The 24723-nt window shown below is 38.3% G+C and overlaps 1 protein-coding gene across 1 annotated transcript in view; it reads right to left on the reverse strand.

Moving 5' to 3' along the window:
- Positions 1-24338, reverse strand: part of LOC124169630 (paired mesoderm homeobox protein 1-like) — a 33421-nt gene extending 9083 nt beyond the window's left edge. The window contains exons 1-2 of the mRNA XM_046548278.1: positions 22854-24338; positions 3933-4267 (exon numbers count right to left, since the gene is read on the reverse strand). Of these exons, the coding sequence (XP_046404234.1) occupies positions 3933-4267; positions 22854-23019 (501 nt within the window). The 5' untranslated portion in view covers positions 23020-24338. The remainder of the gene's footprint in view (positions 1-3932; positions 4268-22853) is intronic.
- Between the last annotated feature and the right edge of the window lie 385 nt (positions 24339-24723).

Genomic DNA, 24723 nt, shown 5'->3' on the forward strand with positions numbered 1-24723 from the left:
ATCCTTCAGCCACAGTCATCGCCGGGAGATTGTGACTAAGCGGGACAGCCGACGGAGACGTGTAAAAGGGTAGGGAGCGGTGACTTTTCTTGCTTTTTGTTACAGTTTTCGCTCCAGCTGGATTTTTTTTGTTTCCGTGTGTCTATATTTTGGTAGCACATTTGATAGGTCGGAACCGCTGGAGTATCACATTGTCGTCACTCTGTTTCAAGTACAGGGAGGGCGACGATTACGTTACATTTATCCTACTTATTTATTCTCTCATCGGATTCAAGAAACGTTCATGCGTAGGACTAGAGCTAAATTAAACAAATGCACGGCAGTATACTTCGTCTATGTTTATTTCCTATGTTGTGGATGGCAGGGCTGGGCAGTATTTCAAATAAAAGTATTTCAAAATACGTACTTGAAGTACATTTGTAAATTGTAGGTAGTTGGGATTTCAAATGCACGACCTGAATGTATTTTGTATTCAAATTTTCCCGTTCTAAAATAAAAAACAAATTAAAAAATACTCCTGAAGTATCTCTTATAACATGTCTGTAACATTATGCTTCAGAGATTACTTCGTTTTCGTTAGAATCGTTTTCTTCATGTTTGCGACTAACCATGACGTGTCGAGGCAGGTAATATTTTTAAAGATCTCGTAGCTTCCTTAAAATCGTATTTTTTATTTTAAAAGATAGTTAAAATACCATTTTGTAGTTTGTTTTTCAAATAATCAAATCAAAGGTATTTTGTATTTTGAATTTCTAATACATTTGGAGCGATATTTTGTATTTCTAATACTCCTCGGCCTCTATTCTGCCCATCAATGGTGGGTGGAGATAAGATAATGTTTCCATATGAAGTTGAATATCGGGAACACTTATACGTCATCAGCACGGAACATTTTGCCAGTTTATTCCGAGACAACATGGGAGATCTAGTGCTTCCGTGGCCATTTCAGAAAGATGCAGATATTCTCGAAACATCCTCTGCTAGGAACTTCTTATCGCGGAGAACATCGCATGCAATAGGGGAGACCGGGGCAGGTTTTCGCATTTTTTAAAATTTATTTTATATTTTTTTCCCTGCATATTTTACAATTACCAAAGGCGTGCCATAACAATTAGTAGTATATCAGCGACAATTTTGAAAGTATTATAACTTATGAAACACAAATACTTGTTCGTAAAAATATAAAGAAGTAAATGTTAGTCACGTGCGAAAACGTGCCCTGCGGCCGGGTCATGTTTTCGCATAGCATTAAGTTATACTGGGGCAAGTTTTCGCATATACCAAAATATAACTAAATGGAAAATAAGAACACATATGTCAGGAAATAACTGTGTATTTAATGCAAATACATTAAGAAAGTTTAACGAAACTCAGAATCATCGTCGCTGTCACAGTTAAGGCAAACAAAAAATAATGATTCCCTTTTGATGCAACAATCATGTGCCCATCTTTTGCAGCGAGTTCATTTGACCCACTGCTCGCTATATTTGGAATTGCTAAATTTTTCCAAGCAGTAAATGCACGTACAGTCGCTCTCATCTTCACCACTGGAATGGCTTTGAAATAGATTTTTATTTACTGACTTTGCCATTCTTCCATTGTTCTTCATGGTTTATTTGTTAAACTTTTTCGGTTTCTTCTTTCCTTGCTCGTTCCTGTTCCATTTTTAGCTGATTATAAACAGGGGTGTCCGTCAAAATAGCCGAATTTCTTTTTTTTCGCCCTTTTCTGGTTTCTTTTCTGGGTCGAATTTTTTCAAACGGCCTGACATTCTCTGGCGATGGACAAGAGCAGGAGTAGTTGTAGGGATGTTTTCAGCTAACTGATCCAAATTAGATTCAGGGAAACAGTTTTCAACATTGGTCCCAGTTGGGTCAGGCCTATCTGTGAAATAACTTGATATGAAGTCGGTGTCAGTAAACACCATATGATTCAAAGGGCATATGCCCGTTACTTTAAAACCAGCCATAATATTCGTTAGAGTCAAAGCCAGGGGGAATGGCAGCAAAGTCACTCCATTGTCAAATATATTTATTATTCAATGTTTGAGAAAAAGGATGGGGCACGTTTTCGATGGCGAAAACTTGCTCCGCATCGTATTCGAAAACCTGCCCCGTCGCCATTATTTTACTTTAAACCAACCTAAAATGGTGAAAATAATAAATTCTTTGTACAATACCTACATCGTTAAACATTGAAGATAATGCTCAATCAAAATATATTATTAAAACAAGACACAACTGAAACGGTATATGTTTTTTGTCAGTTTAAAGTAGGGCATAAAAAGTTACTCACCTGATCAAAAATCAACAAAAGGTGACACTCCTCCTCCACAACACGTGCGTCCCTGTCCTTGAAACTCACAAAACAGCCGTCGGTGCATAGGCACATCATTCGAGTATGATTGGTGATGCGCTATAGCGGATAGTTTAGAAGGTAAAGCCAATTCGAAAACGTGCCCCATGCGAAAACGTGCCCCGGTCTCCTCTATTTAATTTTAAGCTATTAAGAATTGAAGATATTTGAAGAATTTTGTGTCGTAGTTGAATTATATACCTTTACGTAAAATTGATTTGACCCTGATTTAAAATTTCAGCTACGAATACAATTTATTGATTGAGTTGGGGACATTCTGTAATTGCACCCATAGAGGTAAACTTTTTCCCATGTCCTGCGAAAAATCCGCTCACATCTGCGGTGGCCATAGTGATCGAAAAATGTCGGTCAAAATCGAATGTTAATCGAAATGAAAAGCTTGAATTTTCAACAAAAATAGAAATTTGAACCAAAATAGCGATTTTTATTTTTTAAATACAGTTCGTACAAAAACATGTTAATTATTCACGCAAAAAATAATCAAAATACACATTTGTGTAGTACAAAAACATCCCAAAAAATCTTCCAGAATAGGTACATGATTGCTTTATTAATTTTAAAAATTTATGTATGCACGCACATAAAGTTTTTGAATAACCGCTTACAACCATTTGGCTCCCCTAAGATTTTGAGAAGGATCAACTGATTGAGATGCTTTTTGGTGATGGAGGGCGTATATATTTCTAATTTTACCGGTCTTAGATTAAAGTCTTTCTCTCGCGACGGATGACGTTATCATATGCTGATTGTGAGGCTGCTGATATAAAAAGAAATGGTCAAGGTCGAAGTCGAAAAATAGAGTTTGAATCGAAACTCAAAGCTCTAGATTTCCTCTATCTTTGACTATTTTATTTTAATCGAAATTGATTTTTCCATCACCATCTGTAATGGTACAGTTCAGTGGAACCATAGGCGGATGTAGGGGGGGGGGGCGACGGGGGCTCGTCCCCCCCCAGACTCTTAAAAAATATGCAAGATGTTTAATACGGTCCCGTTATCATTGCGTTCGTTTTGTATTACGGGGTGTCCGTGTCCCCCGCCCCCCCAGAACAAAATCCTGGACACGGCCTTGCTTGTGCCGCCCCCCAGAAAGAAATCCTGGATCCGCCCTGATTGGAACAGTTCATTGAATACCTTGGACAAATCCCGGAACATATTCCGGTGACAGTGTGAACGCAACGTAGATGACCCGAGTATGCAGGGCCAGTTCTAGAAATTTTTCTGGTGTAAGCGAACAACATTCCGCTTCTCGCTCAAATATTACGTGATAATTCCCTCTGAATACATTTTAAAATAAGTAAAAATACTTTAGGAATTAGGTTCGAGACTAAAATATCAGCTTGAACTTATAACGTGCTAGCTCTTATAGATTGAATGTTCTGTTTTTAGAGCTTAAAAGCCAAATAATTACAAATATGTATTGGACTATGCGGTTAAGTGCTTCATTTTGGCTTGTCGCCCCAATCCGCCGTGTACTTTGTTTACTACTTAAACCGACCATGAGAGTATAGAAAATTTTGGTGACAAGGGATGTGCTGAATTTCTTTCCTCCTTACCTGCACCCTGGCCTCACTGAGTCCGACTTTCTTGGCCAGCTCTTCTCGCGCGAAGGCGTCCGGGTAATGGGTCCGCTCGAACACCTTCTCCAGCGCCCCCAGCTGACCGCTGCTGAAGGTGGTGCGGTTCCTCCGCGGCCGCGAGGACGTCGAAGGCGGGGAGGATGAGGAGGCGACGGGCTGCTGCGCCTCCTCCCCGGAAACCCCTGCCTCCCCCGATGTCGCATCAACGGTGCCGACCCACGAGGTAGTCGAAATCCTCTGGCAACTGCCGTCTTCCTCGCTGGCTTCATCCTCCTCGGTCTGGAAGGAACAGCCCACCGGTGAAGACGAAACTGATGAGGAAAAAGAAGGAAGGGATTAAGTAAGTACATTAATTTATTTTGAGTAAAGTTGATGAGAGATATTATGAACTACACTGTAGAAAATTAGGTCTCCCTGAAGTGGCGGCGGCAGGGGTGGGCCTGGGCCCACCCAAATGAGTCGGACAAATTTCAGAATCGAAGTTCAAAGTTTACCGTTATTTTGTAAATTAAAAAATCGTTTCAGGCCTGATTTGGTGGAAGTTCGATATATCCATGATAAAACACAAATGGTATCGGCTTTCATTCGTTTGTTCACCCTAACTCTTTCCCCTCCCACTCCCCTCACGCCAATTTCAAATACCTCCTACCCTGGCTCTGCGTATAAATACTATGAGAGAGTGCTGGTTGTATCACCTAGCAAATGACATAATATGCTGAAACCATGGTCGGTAGTTGAGTTTTGGAATTAAAGTGTGGAAATCAACATTTGTGTTTTTACCATGGATTTATTTTTTAAAATTAAAATAAATTGCATACATTTATAGGCGCGTGGAAAACCACTCTGTTAATATTCTAAACAATTATGTATTCTCCATTTTAATTAATTAACATTTCACAGTTTTTCCCTTTCTTCTCAATGGTATCAAATTTTCTGTTTTTCAAGTGAATATAAAGTGACTGCGCTCTCGAAAACGCGTTAAGGCCTGAAGTATGATTTGTTTTTGCTGCGTGGCATGTCAGGAAAGGGGTGCCTTTCGTGTAAGGTCAATAAATAAAAGTTTTAAAATATATTATGTCCACCGTATTTATGCGCATTTACTCTAGGTTCGGCCCACCCATGTGACACATGCTAGAGACGGTGATGTCTCCATCGAATAAATTGTACCATAAACGTGTTAGTTCTTGGTGGCATCGTATGCTTCCCTATTTATATTTTATTGTGTATAAACTAAAAGACCAGTTATAACCCCGGTCGATTTCAACGAGATCGTGTCATTTTCAAAGGGGAGAGAGCCAAAAAGACATGTTGAAATCGATCGGTGCCATTAAAATGTTGTGGATCGTACAAATTATTTTGTTTTTACATGTTTTACGTACGGAACGTCCACCCTTCAGCCACTAATTTAATTTGTATTATTATGATAAGGGGGCATCCATTAATTACGTGAGGCGTTTAAGGGGAAAGGAGGTCAAGCCGATTCTCACCCAATCTATCGTGGGGGTGAAAGAGGGGTCCGGGCAAGTATCACGTAATTTCTTTTTCTGCAAGATACAGTGTAAAATTGCGATCTTAGTAATCTAAAATACTAGTCTTAACTTATCTTTAATTAAAATAATTAAACAATTATTTTTAACAAATCCAACGCAATGAAGCATATATTAACGTATTTACACCAAAATTTGAAACTACGCATTTTGAACAATCTCACGTGAGATTAAATGGAAGGAGAGGGGGTCGAGCCAAATTTCTCGACATCTCACTCAGGTGAAGGGAGGGGGGGGGGGGCAAAAATCGCCAAAATCACCTCACGTAATTAAAGCCGCCCTCTAAGTATATTTACTATGCATCTTTATGAAAAGAAGTTACTCATGCAGCCATTTATCATCAGATATTAAGAAATCTTGCTCTAAATCTTGCGTAGTGACACAACCTTAACCTAAGCAATACACATTTAAGTGTCAACTGAAGGGGAACGCGGATGGAATTTCATTTCAAGGAATTTCATTGTGTTTGCATATTCTGGGAAAAGTCCATTCATATAGTTTACGTTTTTTTACCAATGTACCAATTCTACTTCTTTAAAGTCTGGCTGTACTAAAGTCTCTTCCGTTAACGCCAGAATGATAGTATTAGTATTTTAGAAATGGCTTTGCTGTGATTTCTCTGAAAATATTTTCAAGTTTTTGTTATCCTGTATTTTTGTCGTCAAACTATAAAAATTAAAAAATATTCTTTAATTTTAATAATACAAATAGGATACCGAGCTTCCCATTACATATAAGGAGAACAAAATAATATTTCCTCTGTAAATAAATTGTGCCTGGAAAATATAGAAATCTTATGGAATTTTCAGATTCTTAGTCGCTAAACGCTATCGATTAAGTCTTATTGTAAAATAAGGAAGTTTAACGTGGGAGGAGGGACTGGCCAATGTGATGCAGAAAACGCTCAACGAATAATATCTTTGATATAGCCGAATTCATTGATTCGCCTTAAGTAGTCGCGTGAGATTAATTTACGTAATTACTGGCAGTGAAGGTTTATCGGGTCTCACACCGAATAAGGTCCTCTATATATCCTTCCGACGTTTCGATGTGCAACTCACCCATCATCCTCAGGGATTCAGGTGAGGATAATGAGCGAATTGCACATCGAAAGGTCGCAAGGAGATATGAAGGACCTTATCCGGTGTGACACCTGAGAAATTTTTACCGCCATTGTTCGCCGGGAAATAACCAGACCAAGCCAAGAACCAGAAAATTATATCATTACGTAACCACACACGTCGTTTTGACCCAGAATTTAAGCCTTTAAAGTAATAGTGGTCACATGATCAAATGAAATAAGTCTGAGTTTCATTAACAAGAAATTGAAAATATTTAATGTATTTCATATCGTTTCCCATAACATTCAGTGGTCTAATACATAGTGTTCACAGCTAATTCGCAATTGCTGTCTTCGTACTACTTTCGCAACTATTACAATGTGTCACAAACGATCTTGAGTTTTGAAGCGGTATTATTCAAGACGTAAATAGCGTGTCGTGTCAAAACGCTAAATTATGATACATACTGCATACACATAGACACAAAAATGGCATTGAAACGAAAAGTACGTCATGAGATTGCATGGGACGCAAATTGCTAAAATATTTAATTCAATGTTAAGTTTTATTCATTATAAAAACCTCTCAGGTCAAATAGACCCGACGTGACTGCTTAAATGTTAGCATTAGGACCATCAAATCATGCTTTGCGACTGGTGAGTGATGGCTATTTCTCTAAAAAAATAAATATTGACACATCAGACATTAAGACATGACCTTTTGGATTAAAGAATATTATTTATGAAAACAAAAAAATAAATTCACTCAGTTACTCAACCTGAAAGTTAGTTTAGACAAGTGAGGGCGGAGCTCACCCCAGATTAAGCCACAGGCGTGTGGAATATCAAACATTCGGGGTAGGGGGACCAGCTTCTTTCCCTGGCCACCTCGCACTTCGAGAATTCTGTTTGGGGTGCCTTCGAACGTTTCACCCGGTATTTGATCCCGGTACCCCTCGATCAAAAGCCAAGTGCTTACCCGCTAGACTACCGTGCGCCCCCAAAAACGTAATTAATGATCTCAAAAAAATTATAAAAAATAAAGGATCGGAGAAACCTTTTCAAAGCTTTATTTATGAGCAACGCCTCGTAATTACTACTAAAAACTAGGGAAGGGACGTTCAAATAGTCACCAAATCACCGAATACTTGGAATAAAGGGCTTTTTACACAATTCGATGTTCAATTACACAAAGTTATCAATTATTCGAATTTCTAATACACTACATTGATCTTCCGTGATTCTAATTAAATCCGTTGACAATGGCTGGGTCCTACGTGAAGGTTTTCACATTAGGTGGGTTCAATTCTTTAGTAATATTTTTACGAAAACTTATCATTATAATTAAGCATTAAAATAGTTATAATGCTGATGACTCCACGAGAACAACATTAAGAAGAAGTGTGTATACTTTCAAATGCACATGAGATTGGCTTTTCCTTTAATGACAGCCTGTTGCATAATATTTACGTTTTACATATTCTAATTTTAAAGTAATTGTCAATTCTTTTTTAATTTAACGTTTGCAATAAACGCAGTAAAGCATTATTCACAGTATAAACTAATATGTATGTAATAAAGAACAAAAGAATTGCGGTGGGCAAGGCAAGTGCCATACGTGCAAGTTTGATGTAATCGTGGATGACAGTTGCGTTAAGATTTAGGGGCCGTATTGAAGTAGAATGCCTAGCAAAGTGTTCACCATTTTTTATTTTTATTGCCGTTTGTATTTGAAATTGATGGAAAAATACACATTCAGTGATGCAGTATTTGATATTCGAGTGAGATATTCGGGAAAAAAATTAGGTGTTCGATATTCGAATTCGAGAAAAAAGCTATTCGAAAAAAACCTATTCATCCTCGATCACAGATCGAGACACCTTTCTCAAGATCGTCCATTACGAAATACTGAGTTCTAAAGGCATCGCTAATGTTCCTCTTAGTCTGGATTTTGCTCAATGTGCCTTTGATGCTTTCACCCCTTCACCCCCGCTTGCCGAAAGGGAGCGGGATACGGAGTTGCCGACGTCACTCAAGGGACGAAATTGGCAACTCACCAGGGAGTAAGAGAGAGGACTCGAAAAAAAATGTCCCGGAGACGCCGAGACAGGTGCATATGAACCGCTTCAGGATGGAGGAATACTCGTGGGGCGGAGATTGCAGAATAGGTATTTTGCGCAATTAGGGGTGTGATGGTCGCCCATTCATGTGGCTCTACCAAGTAGGAATAACTTGCCCCGAAACTCAATATATACTGCTATAATCAGGGCCGGATTTTCCTATAGGCTAACTAGGCTTTAGCTAAAGGTCTCAAGCTCAAAAGGGATCGTAAACATTCAAATTGTTATCAAAATTAAAATTACACTATTCTAAAAACTTTGAACAATAAGGCACTGAACCAAAAATACTGAGGTATTTTACGCATATGACTAATACAGACTCATAAAAATCTATTGGTTAAGATCAAGACGTTTGGCCTATCGAGTCTGTTCGTTTGTATGTACTAGATTGCTAAAAATTATAGTTAATAGGTCCTCTGATTTCTATGGCGTTGCTATGCAATCACAGCATGTTTCATTTAAAATATTGATATATATCACGGTAATGATGTATTTCATTAGGTATCTATAATGCAATTAATTTAAAAATTGCAGGTGAAATGGCCTCATAAGTGGAATAACCTGGGGTGTCTTTCTTATCTAAATTCGGCCCTGCCTATAATGATCATGGTTAGTTTAGCCAATTTGAAATCATATTTGCCGTGACTCTGTGGAAATATTTACGTATGTTTCATGGGCAATGTAAAACTTTTCTCACAGCTTGTCCGAGTTCCCGTGGAACTTGGTGTGCTGAACACTTTGGAATTATTCCGATCGGTTATCATAATGAGTGGTTAATTCCCAGTAGTTTTCACCGCGATCGGAATTTGCTGTGTCTGAAAATTTTCTTTCCGACGACCAGTGTTGGAAAGTAAGCGAATTACTTGTAGCTATTACTTTTGCATTAATTTTTACTTCTAGCGATTACTTTTTACAAAATGTAATTTCTATTTGTAACCTACTCCTTAGGGTGAAAGAGGGATCGTTACTTTCGTTGTAATCGTTACTTGCTCGTAATCGACGATTACTTTACTGATTTCTTCGATTTGCCTTGGCCTACAGATAACTTCGAGTCCCTAAGCTTCATAATTTGCTTGTTTAGGTTAAGCCACAATTACGTTGTAGTGTACTTATAATGGGTACCAAATATGACACCCCTTGCGTTTTAACACCAGTTATGATTGTACTTATCGTAAGTAAAATGCAATTAGCAGTCTCTATCCCTCAATTGTTCCAAATTTTTACTGCAATATTCGACAGTTGTCAGGTGGTCTCCAGAGTGGCTGATTTTACCAGAAGTCACTGTAATGGTAACTATAATTTTAATGATTACTTTTTAAAATCAGTTATTTGTGATCGTAATTGACTATTCGTCGTACCAAGTAACTGTAATTGAGCCCAATTACTTTTTATCAGGACTCTTACCGACACTGCTGACAACGAGATGAGTCCTTGCAGTTAAAACATCCGAATTCTGATCGCTTTGTCAGCAGCTTAACTGCTCGTAATGACAACCATTAGTAGTAATTCCGATCAGTCTTGAAGAACACCTTGGCGGATTAGCGACCTCTTCTCTCCGTTCAATCACGGGCAGTGCTATCCTGCTTTCGGCACTGATGGCATCATCTTATCTCCAGGCCCGACAAATACGATAAAATAAGAGAGCTATTTTGACGAAAGGGTATGTATAGGATTTCATTTTGTCCTCGAGCAATTTAGGACTACAATGAATGTTCTACCAACTTCCATTCTTAATTCTTTTTAGTCAGTACTGGTGGGGTCCTAACATCTCCTGTTACACGTCTTTTAAGGCGGCTCACGGGGTAGTATGGATATAGATATAGTGGTTACAATCAGTGACGTCATGGCAAAATTAGAAGTGCCGGAACGCACTTTACTTAACTTTTTTTAGAAGTGAATTATTTTTATGTGTGTTTATTATTACAAGTTATTATTTAAATTTTATTACAAAATTAGTTTTGATTGAGAATGACAGGAATTTTGATGCAACAAAGTTCATAAAAGTGTTATTTGACTATTAGGTACCTATGTCTTTCGTTAACCAGTGCCGGAACGGCGTTCCGGCACCATGACACCATTGGTTACAATTAAAGCTCGGCTGCACCTCAGTGAGAATTTGAATGCATTGCAAGATGAAGTCAGATATCTAAAATAATGAAGGAACGATAAGAAATAAAGTCATACATTATCACAATTCATTGTATACACCGGAGTGAGAAAATTTACTTTTGCGCCACATTTTTTTTCAAAAGGAAGTAGAAGAAAACCAGATGTAACTCTACTGGGTTTCGCGCTATAGAGAAATTCATTAAAAAACATAGTACGAAATGTAGCAACTGTCAGATAGATGAGACAACATTTGTGAGCATTATTCCTCGGCACGCAGAAAAGCCAACATATACTCGGGCTGGAGTTACATTTCTCGCGTTTTTGAGAACTTGACGCCGAAGGACAAAGTTGCTAGTTGAACGAAACTTATCTTTTCCACTGCTGCCCCTCTTAACTGACAAAATTCTGGTGAGTAGTTCTGTTTTCTTGCTGTGGCTGTTTTCTCTCACCGTGATGGTGATCATCGTCCTTTTACATGCGAGAGCTGTCTGAGGTGGTTTGTCTTGTGTCCGCTGGAAGAAATCGCTATTATTTATAATGACAGGAAGACACAAACCTCGAGGGAAATCGGCGTTGAGAAGGAAGCGGCAAAGGTAAATACCCATTTTTGCAATCACGGATTCGGTACTAAAGGGAATGAGTAGCCTGGTATGGCTCCTGACATGCAATATGTTTTATTGTCTCAAACACAGCCTGTAGTGCTTTAGATTCTTCACTATGCATAGTGAGAGATATATAGCTAATAGATACAGTTCGTTATTTTTTATTTATGTTGATATTCACAAGTTTTTATAATATGTTCATTATGTTGGTCGTAGTTTTCCGTGGCGTTCTGGATTCGTGGATTTCTCCATGTTGCGGGATTTCGCCGCGTTGGTTGCCGGGGGTTGACGACAGTTTCCCCGGGATTCCACCAGGCGTCTTAAGGTCGAAGTCTTCTGGGTCCTCATCACATTACGGCATGGTATCAAGGCAAATTTATCAATGCTTTTTAAGCTACTAATTTAATCGAAGCAAGAGAAGTTATTATACTGGCAATAACATATTCATTAATGGCAACTTGGTTTTTATGATCTCAAACTTACATTCTCGTAATCAATGTGCAAAATCATCCTTCGAAAAATTTGGTTGTATTCGTGACTATTATTTTTAAAAAGGGAGGGACGTGTCAGCATTATGGTTTGTGAAACAATTTGTGACCATGACTAGAAAAGGTGCTAATAATTCTCACTTAAACATTTCTTATATGTTGTTTCCTAAAATATTGTTGTGCATAAATTATACCTCCTAGATTTTTAGGCCCTTGAATATTTGTGGTTTGGAAGAGTCAATGAATCATTTTTTGCGTGTAAGAATGCTGGTGCCTTACTAGCAGTATGCTGGACTGAATTACTGTGGACCAAAATCGTAATAAGTTCCCATTATTCCCTGTAAACCGATGGTATTTTCACTTTTGTAGTTATTAGGAGATTTTTCAAAGCTGCGGCACCATTTGTGAATATAAACTAGTTTTTATTTTATACTTAGTAGGATACGTTAACATTCATACTCGGGAATGTCCAAATGGAGTGCTACGTCTTGGACGAGAATTTTTTACAACAGATGATTGCGCGGGTATTTATTTGCTTGCCGAATTATCACTTGATGCGCGTGAACTATAGCTGTGGTAATTGCTTCCTCATCACATTAAAGCATTTTATCAAGGCATATTTATTGCTTATTTTTAAATTGAATAGATATAACTCAAAACCGCGATAAATGCATCGCCAGCATGCGTATCAGTTGTACGTTTTTACCGAGGAATAATTTTCATAAGAGGAATTTGCCGAGGAATAAGTTTCATCCATATAAAAATTGTTACTGTATCCTTAATATGTATTTTGATTGGAATTGAAAGTTACTAATTTAATCAATGGAAGATAATTTATTTGTTTCATAATCATATATTCCGATGAAGTGCATGTTTGGTCAAACCTTAGGTATCGGGGAGTAGTTGCAAGTTCTCCCTTCAGTTAAAGTTCACAGTATGATATAAAATATATTTTTTATTCAATATTTCACTCAGGGCGAAACTATTCGATTTATTTATGTCATATTTACCCTTCGGTACTTTTAAATTAGGAGTGATCTACGTCCAAGAATGAATTTATTGAAGTTGTGTTGACTCTTCACCTGTTATTACCAAATTTCCAATAGTCATTTCACGAAAATCACGTTAAAATTAAAATTCAGACCACTTTTGGCGAAACTTTACGTCAATTTGAAAACCGCGTAAATTAAAACCCACTTTGCTGAAAGCCGAGTCCGGCTAAGTTTCTCTGGATCAAGTAAGTTACAATTTATTCTCCTGCAGACCCCATTGCGATCTCGCAATAACACTTTGGCACCCTCCAGAAATATGATTAAAATAGAGAACATTGTTGATGAGACTTGTACTTTTTAATATTCAGGAGCATCAACAGGAATCGAAATAAACCGTGTGAGTAAAACAAATTTTTTGCACCTTTATTGTAGTTAAAAGTTCAATTTTTAACACGTCATAAGTGTCACGAAAATTTTAAGTGAGCCATTTCGATGTTGTGCCTTTGTAGCGTCTATTGCTCAATATGCTGTCTTTGGAAGTTGTTTACCTTCCTCGCTTTTCTTTCTTTGATCCATGACCGGAGTCGCCATAGTTTAAATCAATCATTAACGTCATTTTAAGACAATATCCACGAAGAAACGTATATATTATCTGATGGGGGTATTAACTGAAGAGTTACGTAAAAATATTTTAATAGAGCTGTTGACTGGTGGTGGTGTTCGTCATTTTCTGGTATTTTCCTCTCTCGAATCTCAGAAGACAATTTTAAGCAAATGTGTGCCAATTTTGAACATCTTGGGCAGTTGTGTGGCCAGGAATTTCGTTCGGGGGAGGGGTCCAAAATCAGGGGGGGAAATTTTTGAAAAACAGGGTGCTAAGGTTTTCAACTAATTTTAAAACCTTTCATAATCGAAAAAACTTCATTTGTCGAGGAAATCATTTCTAAATTCATGATTTTTCAATATTTTGTTTTCTTTTATGAAGGGAAGTAATTGCGTTTTTAAATTTCGGGAAGGGGGATCCCCCGGACCGTTCAACAATACATTTAGAAAATCTACTGGTTTCAGCTTCTGTGGGATTTTTTCTCAAGAGTATCGATGCACAGTACAACCACTTGTTTTTATTGTCATGATAAGCAGACTGCTTTGGGGCTGCCGATTAAGATTTCTTTGAGGCTAAATCTTGCAGTCTTATAATGGAAAATGTTGTCAACTAACTGGAAACACTTACGACTTTTGGTTAATTAATGTTGATTGTTCGAAATTATTTTCATTAAAAACATTGTATCCGCCGAGATTTGGAGTTTTATCATAATTTCCTCACTGTTGGGAAAATTCACTGTCCATTTCTCTAGCTTTATGACACTCAAATCCTGTAAAACCTATCGAATTATAAGTATAAACAGAGTAAAACCCTAGGATTAGGAGTTCTCAAGATCAGGGTACTACTACTACATGTATCAATCGCACCATGTCCTAGATATTTTGAACATATAGGTCTGGGGAGGTTTTCAATAGCATTTTTCTGGTTCTTCCGCCAACTACAGCCTTAATTCAGTACACTGCATAGAATTCTAGATCTCAGTTACTATTGAGGACGCAATAGAAGGGATTACACTACCAAATATTATGCTTGATTTATAAAGTGATGAGTGTAAGAAAGCGTCTCTCCAAATGTTATCACTGAGCGCTGAATAGTGTCGCCCCTAGAAGAGTTTGAAGTTTCAACTTGAATTCCGCGCCAAAAACGTATTTCTCGGACGACGCCATGTTGATGACGTGTGAACCTCATGATGTCTGCATTGCTTGCATAAGGAGTGCATTATCGTAGGCGTTATTTCGAGTATAAATAAATGGTAGATGAAACGGAGAATTGTAAATGAGTGGGAGGAAACCTTACGTGTACTGTTGTGCGCCTAATGTGAATCTACCTCTCGCCAAACACACGAAAAGTATTTTTTTTGTTGTGCCATACGACCCAGACCGAGGTAGGCGGTGATAAGACGTTGCACGGAGACAGCATATTCCTTCAGAGATGGCCTGCTATAGAAATGGTGAGGGCCATTTTAATTTAAGTCTCTTCTGCTTCTCAAAGAGATTTAGTTTCCATTACTCCTTTTGTTGTCTTTGGCCACACATCGCAAAGGTTCGTATGTGCTAAAATACATACGCGCTTAACAGGAAATTTTACTTTTTAATTGCAAATATATCATTATGTTTCAATTTAAGCTGAATTTAATGATTATTTCATGTGCATTTACTACATATTTACCCCGGTTTTCACTCTTTGTTTCTATCTTGCGCATTAAAAGCCAACTACTATAACGGAAAGGGTCTTCGACGCTCACCTGGTGATGTGTCAAATAGTACAAATTAACACATCATAATCACAAATGTGTACTCCAGGAAATACTACGATACCGTATTACTCACAACAAGCAGAAATAAGCACATTTGAGTCACGGTGCCGCCAGGTTTATAAATAGAAGCCCAAATAGTAAATAATAACTTTTCTATCTTTTTTAACTTTTATATTCTTACAGCAAAACAGAGAAACCAAAGGCGAATGCGCACTGAATGAATACTAGCAAATAGTTTGAACTATCATCAATCGAAAAAGAATAATAGTCAAATTATACAATGGAATGTGTGACTCCTCTTGCTAGACTTCAAAATGTACGTTAATGCCGACGTCATGATACCATGACGTCACCATTTTTTTCTTAATTTAAAACAATTTCATTAACTTCAATGAAAACGAATTAGCAATGACAGCGACATTACAAATGCAAAAATACCTGTAAATAAGAAAGAAAACGAGAGAAAAATAGGAAAAAATTATGAAAGACAGTCCCGATGCCTCAACCTTTACTAGCACAGTTCAAATCGATGGCTACTTAGCCGCCTCGGTAACATAAAATTACTCAAAAAATAAGTATTATAAAAAGTAAGGGTGAAAACCGGTTCAAGTATGCAGTAATTGCGTAGGAAATAATGATTACATCCTGTATAAATAGAAGCGGAATGATAAATTTTCAGTATAAAATCATTTATCCCTTTATCCATTTATTCCACCCCCACTACCTCACCAAGGAGGGCGACTGGAGGAACTTACCCTGCCTGCAGCAGTTCACCTTCAGCACTGAGGATAGCGGATCAATCCGCTGAAACGTCTGAACGTTTTTTTTGTGAGTGTCCCTTTTTTTACGTGTGTCTATGTTTTTATTAGTACAATTTTTGTTCGCTCGCCTCGATCGGCCACATACTTATAGCCAGCCAGAAAACTACGAAAGTAGTACAGGATACTGACTTTTCTTTAGAAGCATAAGTGGTGCCACAAACTGTTATAAAACTTTTAAAAGTGACTGTACGTGTAACTCAGATGTAAATATAAAGGAACTAACGGATATTTTCACGTAAAAATCCCCATCTCTGCGTTCCTCTATCATATTGATGACAACTGCTTACCATTTTATTATAGTACGAAACTGACTTGAAGAATTATCAGGAGCACAGTTGACCAAAGCGAGGCCTCTGCTTTAAAAATGCTGTTCCAATGAAATTTGAATGCTAATCCTAAAAGAAACAGAGAGAACCCCGAACTTCCTCACTTCAGAGAGCATGAAAACAGCTATAAGTATAGGATTTTTAAAAAAATTTATTTCATAATTTACATCCGGAAACTAAAAACCATTAATAAGTAAAGGATTTTACGATAGTATGTCCACAAATTAAAGCATCCACTGCCATTGCCGTGATTACTGTCTCTATCAAAACTGTAAACATTTCATATTAAGAAGTTTCATTTCAATGAAATGATTCGTTTTAAGACGAAAAAAAGTTCATCGAGCCTCGGTTGATTATGTCAGTACATTTCGATAAGCAGCCAGAACAAAATTAACTTTTTTTCACCATGATGATAAAATTTTGGCCACTATTTCCACGAAACCAATGTGTTTACGGCTTCTTCAAGCGTTACTCCCGCGGCATTCATGAGGTTCACACGTCACACGGCGTCAGCCAATAGAAATACGTTTCCCGTCGTGGGCGTGGCCAAAGCTCCTAGCGGACTTTTAAAGCTACTTATCTCGGTTAAAAATCGTATTTGAGCTCTGAAATTTGGCGTATGTGTTTTTCATTCATATCTTTTTGGTTTAAAATAACGAAATCCAATTTCTAATTTTGAGTGTTCCCTCCTATTCTGCGTTAATCGTCTCAGGTTTCTTTAAATCACTGAAATTTGTTCGAAGAGCCAATGACATCTATATCTTTTTCAAGCTGGAAGACAGATTTATCTCCAACCTTCCTTCCCGGTATGGTATGGTATGGTATTTAGAGGAGGCGACCGACAGCTGAGGTCATTTGCGCCGTTAGGAAAGTGTGTGGAAGGAAGTTGACATCCATAGAGTTCTTCGATAGATAAGTGTTTAAGGTCAAGGGGATTCATCAGTGCTTAGATGTGATGATTAGGGAATTGGATGATCTTTGGAAGCGACCGGCAGTTAAGGCCATTTGCGTTTTAAGGGAGGGTAGAGAGGGAAGGGCGGGGGGAAACCCGACGTCAGTATTGGCCTGCTTTTAACGGAAGGGGACCACAGCTTAACGTCCCATCCGACGGACGGGGTGCTGCGCTTGAAATGTCCTCCACAGAGCATTCATGCAGAGATCGGCCGTTTTTGAAAATTCTCTGCCATCGCCGGGATTTGAACCCGAGCGCACGGGGTGGGAAGCCAAAACTGCAGCAACCACACCAACCCGATCCCCTTCCTTCCCTATGGTACAAATGATCCGAACTTTCGGTCATCTCCTCGGAATGCCTCATTGTCGACATCATCACTGGTCAGCAATGATAAGATTAGTTTGACGCAGCTCTCCACTCAATTCTCCTATTAGACACTCACGTATTTCTTCTCATTTGCTTTATATTGCCGTCTTATCTGTTTCATATATATTTTTATCGAGGCCTTCCTTTTCCGTTCCTGCCATCTACTTGCCCCTCGAAGATTTTTCATCAGTCCACAATGTATCAAGATGTGGCCTATAAGGTTGTTCCGTCTTCTTATCTGAGGTTTTCATAAGACTTCTTCTCTCTCCTGCTCTTCTTAGGACTTCCTCATTACTAACTCGGTCGATCCATTAGATTCTCATCATTCTTCTGTAGCAACACATTTCGGAGACTCCCCTCGGCTGCCATTGTCCATGCCTCACTTCCGTAGAGAACCATGCTCCAAATGTAAGTTCTGATAAATTATTATTGCCTCCATACTTTGTTTAAATTTCCCTCTGAAAATAGAAATTTATTCTTGTTGAATGCTCTCTTTGCTTGGACTATTCTATTGATAATTTGTTTCTTGCTTCTCCCATCCTTAGTTGTCTTGCCCCCCAAATAACGGAATTCACCCACCTCTACAAGTATAGAATTAACTCCAAACCATTCAAAAAAAGAACTTATTATTGATGAACTCGTTCTTTCAACATCCTGTACATTTTGACGGGACTCTTTAAATCTTTACTACTGCTCTAATTTTCGGATAGATCATACACTAAATTTATTTATGTACCTACCTAAAATGCAAGTCTATTTACTTCATTCGCCTTCGAGGGGGAATTTTCTTAGACAATTATTTCTTTTTCATTTTATTAGCCGGTTGAAATTAACCCAGCTCATGTTACCTGTGGCAAGTGAATTTTCTACACAATTTTTGAGCCTAAGCGTCTGTCCAAATTGTAAAAAAATTCCATGAATGTGTTTATTTCAATGCAGATACTTTATAGAATAATGTTGTTGGCGCTATTTAATAACCGGTTCAACCGTGGTGTGGCATATAAGGGGCGGAAATTTTACTGGGGAAAATCCCTTGATACCTTTATCTGCACAATCAGGAAATCCCAGTGAAGCCTCCTTGGTGGTGAGTTAAAACAGCCCTGAGCATTGTTAAAATAGCTACTCAGACAAAGCGAAACAGGGCGAAACGCCACTAAAACGCGGCAAGTATTTCAGTTGCCGGGCAGAAAGATTCAATTCCTGAAATTAACTAGATATGTGATACCTTATAAGTGAGGAAGTTGCGTGTACATGTTGTTCCTTTGAAGACTTTTCCCAAGCAAACAATGTTAACGCACCGATTAGATTGGGAACTGCGAGATAATTGGTTACGTGCTAGAATGATCGTAGGCTTTCCCGGCGTATAGAATTGTGGAAGGTTACACGGGATTTCCACCGGGTCAGGTTCTCCATCTCCATCTCGGCCGACGTTTCGATGGGCGAGATGGAGATGGAGAACCTGACCCGGTGGAAATCCCGTGTAACCTTCCACAAGGTTACGTGCTAGGCTTAGATTGTTAATTTAATACATAGACATCTACTCGTGCCTGTGACACAGACGTTATTATTTCGGATCGGCACTATTTCCATGTCCGATAGAAAGTAAATAGTAATAAGAGAAAATCCCCATTCCCAACAGCTTAACTTGGGGCACCGATACTTGTTATGGACCAGACCAATCACCAGTACATTCTTTCAATCACCGCGCGAACCATGCGTTAGTGTTGAAATCGATTTTAGAGGAATTTCCATTTTTCTGTCTATCAAGAGACAAAACTAAATCCCTTGCAACTGGTTAATTTCAAGAGATATTTAATCTTTTCTCTATTAATGATTATCATAAATTCATTTACGCCAATTGCGATGTTGTCAACCGCTTGTTACCAATAGAATCTCTCTTTAAGTTTTCAGTTCCACAGTTACCCTAAGTGAAGTTGTGATGAACGAAGCTATATATTCTTAAACGAGTAGGTGTACGAATTCTACGTTTCCCGACTTAAATGACCGTAGCAAAAACTAAGCTAAAAACAAAACACGCAACATTAACGTATTACTTTACTAATATTCGCCCTGTTTGAATTGAACAATGGTTAACCATACACCGACCATCTTATGCCTTTTGAGGCGGCTATGATACATATATTTATGGCCTGGTATTCCCTAAATGCAGGAATGCCTATAGCACCTTACTATCAGTACCAGTGAAAGATCAGTTGCCATTAGATTAAATTGGTCTATTATTCGACCCGAGGCGATCACGTGATTCACCATTGAAGTATCTGTAAAGCGCATGAAGTGCATGCCGTAACGTATTTGAAAACAAATTGTAACTTATTTAATTAAATTTTCCGTGTCGGAAACCCTTACCCATAACGACTGAAGGCACGTCTGCACTAGCTTTTTGCAATGATGGGTAAATAAGCGAATAACTCAGTGAGAATTTATATGTTATTTATTTATTGTGTTGCCTCTTTTTAAGTGTATATTATTTTTGTTGCCTCATTTAAAGTAAATATGTAGTTCCATGTCAATTAAAGCATTTCGAATGCCAGTAAGGAGACGTGCGATTGATTAAAGTTGGCTGGTACGATATCTTTTGTAAGTGTATGTGAATCAGCTAAAGTATTGTGCATTATTATGTGTCAGTGTCTGATCTAGAAAAAAAGTGTCTCCTTAATTAAATTAACGTCTTCAACTTCCAAATTACATCTATGATAACGACTTAAGAATATAAATGCCTTAAAGTCCTGTGCATTTTTCTGCTCAATCTCATTCTTGAAAGCTTTCGCGTGGAAATTTTACCCTGCGAAACGGCAAACTTATTGTTTGTCAAAATCCAAAAGCGAAACTATTGCTCTGCCAATTTTTACATTACTGATTGATAGAGATCAGTAAATTCCTCATTCATGGAATAATTCATTTTTAACTAATCATGGCGACGCACTTCTTCGAAAAGCATTTTTATGCATGTTAACTTTAGTAAATTGGACGGTAAAATAGTTATCGCTTTTTTTAAAAACCGTTGTTCCATCATATCACCGTAAATAGCTATGTAAATAGTGATAATGCTTATTGTGAAGAAGGTGAATTGATGATATATTCATTCAATCAAGGTACAAGCCGCTCATCAATTCATCCCAATTAATCCCTTAATTAATTCATTATTATTTCGGGTTGTATTAATTTTTTTTGGAATCCATCGTTGGAACTATAAGGTGCGCCATATACCGCCCTCGCAAAAATAAAGCTAGGAAATTGACGCACAGACTATTAAGTTGGAAACCGGAACATTCCTATTCGAGCCTGTTTGACAATTTTTAGTCTTGTTCACAACAACTTGAATTAAACTGGCTTAACTATGCAGTTGAAAACTCTTGAAAGAGCATCTGGTGGTTCACAACAATTTTAATTGCTGAGGCTTGACTCTTTATGAACCAGACCAATTAATGAAATGTTCCTTCAATCTTAAAAAAAAACCGCGCAACAATCACTCTACATGAATTCCTTAATTAATGGATTTATTTGTATTTGAATAAGTTTTTGAATAAACCGTTTGCAAAATTACTTTCACCTTGTAATCGGTCTTACTTCTGGTGACACCGTTTGAAATTACAACTATTGTCTGTTTTATCAGCTACCTATTTGCCGCAGAAGAAGATGAAACAAAAATAGTAAATTGACACGCATTCATATCCGGTGGAAAACAAAATTAGTATATCAACCCGTTTGAAAGTGCTTTGTTAAGGCCGTTTTACTCGGGGCACGGAATTGCATAATCTGATGTGTGTACGTGGGAATACTTAAAATTGCTTCGCGTGAAGCGCTGAAATGCTAGAACGCATGCGAGAATGCATTGACGTGAGATGACAAAATACCCCGTTCTAATGTCGTTCGTGCATTCGCGCAATTGCACGCCATAATGAGGTATTAATGCAGTTCTTATTTGCGCAATTACGTTCCCCGTGTAAAACGGCTTATATGTGCTGTTGCTGTATCATATCACCCTAAATAGCTGGTCAAATAGAAACATCGCTTACTATGAACCAGGGCAGTTTCCTTGCCTGCTGGATTTTACGTAAATATGGAGCTGAAATTCTAACAGAGCGTTTGGTTACCATAACTTTTCGTCACATGACTTATGATTAGCGAGACCAATTAATAACACGTTTCTTCAATCACAGAGCAACCCGCAAATCAATCCTTCCTCATTGATTCCTTAACTGCTAAATTAATTTCGGATCAATCAATTACATTTGGAGTATTTCGTTTGTACTATGATTTGCACCGTGTATTCAGCCATTCTATATTATTGAGGGTATGTTTTTAAGTTACACGATTTCAGTTATTATTTCATCATGCACAGATAAAACAGTCAATTGATGCGCAGTCCTATCAGATGGAAAAAAGAATTCCTGTACCTACCCGTCTAAAAATGTTTTCGTATGTACTATTGTTACATCGAATTACTCTAAATAGCTGGTCAAATGGTGAGAACGCTTAATGTGAGCCAGGGAAAATTCCCTGTCAGCGTGATTTGACGTTAAATTAAGTTGAAATTCTAACAGAACGTTTGGTTACCTTAACTTTCCGTCAAATGACTTATTCCTGCCCATTCCTATCCGTGACCAGACACAATTAATTATATATTCGCTCAATCACAGAACAAACCACACATCAATAGGTCCTTTTCAATTCATTAATTGGTGGATAAATTTCGGATTCAATCGATTAAATTTAGAATAATTCCTTTGAAAGTTATTTGCACTGTTTGATCGGCCTTACTAACATACCGCGCATCAATAGTTCCTTATTGATTCTTTCACTGATAGATTAATTTTGGATTCAATTAATTAATTTTGGATTAATTTGTTTGAACAATTATTTGCACCGTGTGACAGGCCTTACTAACATACCGCCCGCCAATACTTACTCTTTGATTAATTAATTTATGGATTAATTACGCATTCAATCGATTACATTTGGAATCATTCGTTTCAACAATTATTTGCACCGCTTGATCGGCATTACTAATGAGGACATATTTTTAAGCCACACGATTTCACTTTTATTTAATCAGGCACTGGTAAAACAGTAAATTGACTTGTATTATTGTACAAAACATGCAAAGAAGTAGTGATTAGTGTGTGAGCTCACCGTTTCCCTTTGAAACACCTTCGATGTCCATCTCATTGTCCCTTGGCTCCTGCCGTTCGACCCTCAACTCCAGGAGGGAGCTCACCGAAAACCGCCCAGTGGTGGCGCCGACCATCGAACCCGGTGCTGCGTAGTAGTAGCACCCAGTGTGATCGTAGCTCATCATATCCGGAAATTCTTGCTTGCTCGCAGTCTTGTATCCACGAAACCTCGCCGTCTTCTGCTCCTTGCCGTGTTCCCGCCAAATCACACTGCTAACCTTCCGCGCCTTCAGTCGACAAAAATGCGAATGCTTTTTTGATCACGTCCAATCTAAAACATATCAGCTGTAACCACTCTGGTGAACTCAATGGTCGTAATTATAATTGTCACTTAATCGAATTATACACTTCGGAGCTCGGAAGGCACGTGCCGGTTTCATACATTGTACGCCGACAATCGGTGGCAATTAGCGGCGGCTCGGGGAAGGGGGCGCTGTAGGTATTCGTAGCGTATACACTTTGTCTGCTTGATCCGGTGACAGGTGCAGTGAGCTCGTAAAACACACTTTGAGCAATAGCGTAGCATTAATTGATTAGTTATTGTATTCCCTCAAATACAGTCGTGAAGCCAAAAAATAGCCTTCACTAATTGTTTTCGAGGGTTTTCACATTGTATCCGGCAAGCTTCGCGTTTGGATAGCGTTTCTTTCCCGAGGATTTTTGTGATTTAACTAAAAAGAGCTCACTTATAAAAATAAATCCTAGAATTACGACACGATGTTCACTTAATTCGTTCCTTTGGTTTATGTTCCGAAGTATGCGTCGTCTTCCAATTCATTATGTTTTTCAGTGCGAAAATTCCTCTTTGCTCAAGAGCCTGTCGTCTTCTAAGCTTTCTTTGACTTCAAAGTTTCGTTCATTCCTTTGCGCCGTAATCATTCACTTTATCATCACTCATTTGCATGCTATATTCGTGAATAGAGGTGACAATGGAGTGGAATTATAAAGCATTCAGTTTTTTTTGTAACGACCATCCAAGCGCCCCGTTTAATTTATTCCTTTGAGGCTCGCGATAATGATGTTTAATGACAATTGTCGTTATTTTCTGATACGCTTGCACTGCGTGTGTGTAAATTGTGGGTTTTATTTCGGTGCTAGAATGATATATGGGTATGTTCCAACGCGGTGGGCGAGTTTTGAGAGGGCTTCCAAGTCACTAAAAGACGTGGTGATAATCCGTGCAAGATCAGGCGAGTTAAACACAAGGAAGAACAAATCACCCAGTCACGTGCATTCGTGTGATAGCCATTCACCGGAGTGAATCAAGCTAATGGGATATTTCCATCTACATCACTGGGAAGCGGCGGAAAACCCTTTTGACTGCTGCCAGCAGAGCGTTGCAGTAAAAACAACACTGGGACACTCAATGAGGAAACATTCTCAATCTCCCGCTCGCGATCACCACATTCTCAGCGGGATGTTTTTATTCCTGTCTTCTCCTCATTCCTTGTTGGTCCCTTCCCTCCTCTCCCTACCCCTCCCCTTCCCTCCCCTCCCGTTCCTTCCTCTCCAACCTTCCCCTCAACCCTATCTCCAAAGAGTCAAAGCAGTTATAGTTCGCACGCCGCACTGGCAATCAATGAGGTGTAAAATGACCGGGAGGCTATTTGGATCTACCCAGAAGAATTTACCGACCATGTAACGATGGTGTGTGTTGAGAAAAACTAATTCGCTCGACTTCAAGGTGGCAATCCAAAGGTTTCTTGAGTTATAATTCAACGAGATAAGTAAGTTCATGTAATCATAACCGAACGAAATTCGTATTATCGTAATACTTACTTAGTGCTACGAACGAAGTATCATGAGAAGTTGCTGCTTTTTGTAACTTC

This window comes from Ischnura elegans, chromosome 12, assembly GCF_921293095.1.
Source record: "Ischnura elegans chromosome 12, ioIscEleg1.1, whole genome shotgun sequence".
Lineage (NCBI taxonomy): Eukaryota > Metazoa > Arthropoda > Insecta > Odonata > Coenagrionidae > Ischnura > Ischnura elegans.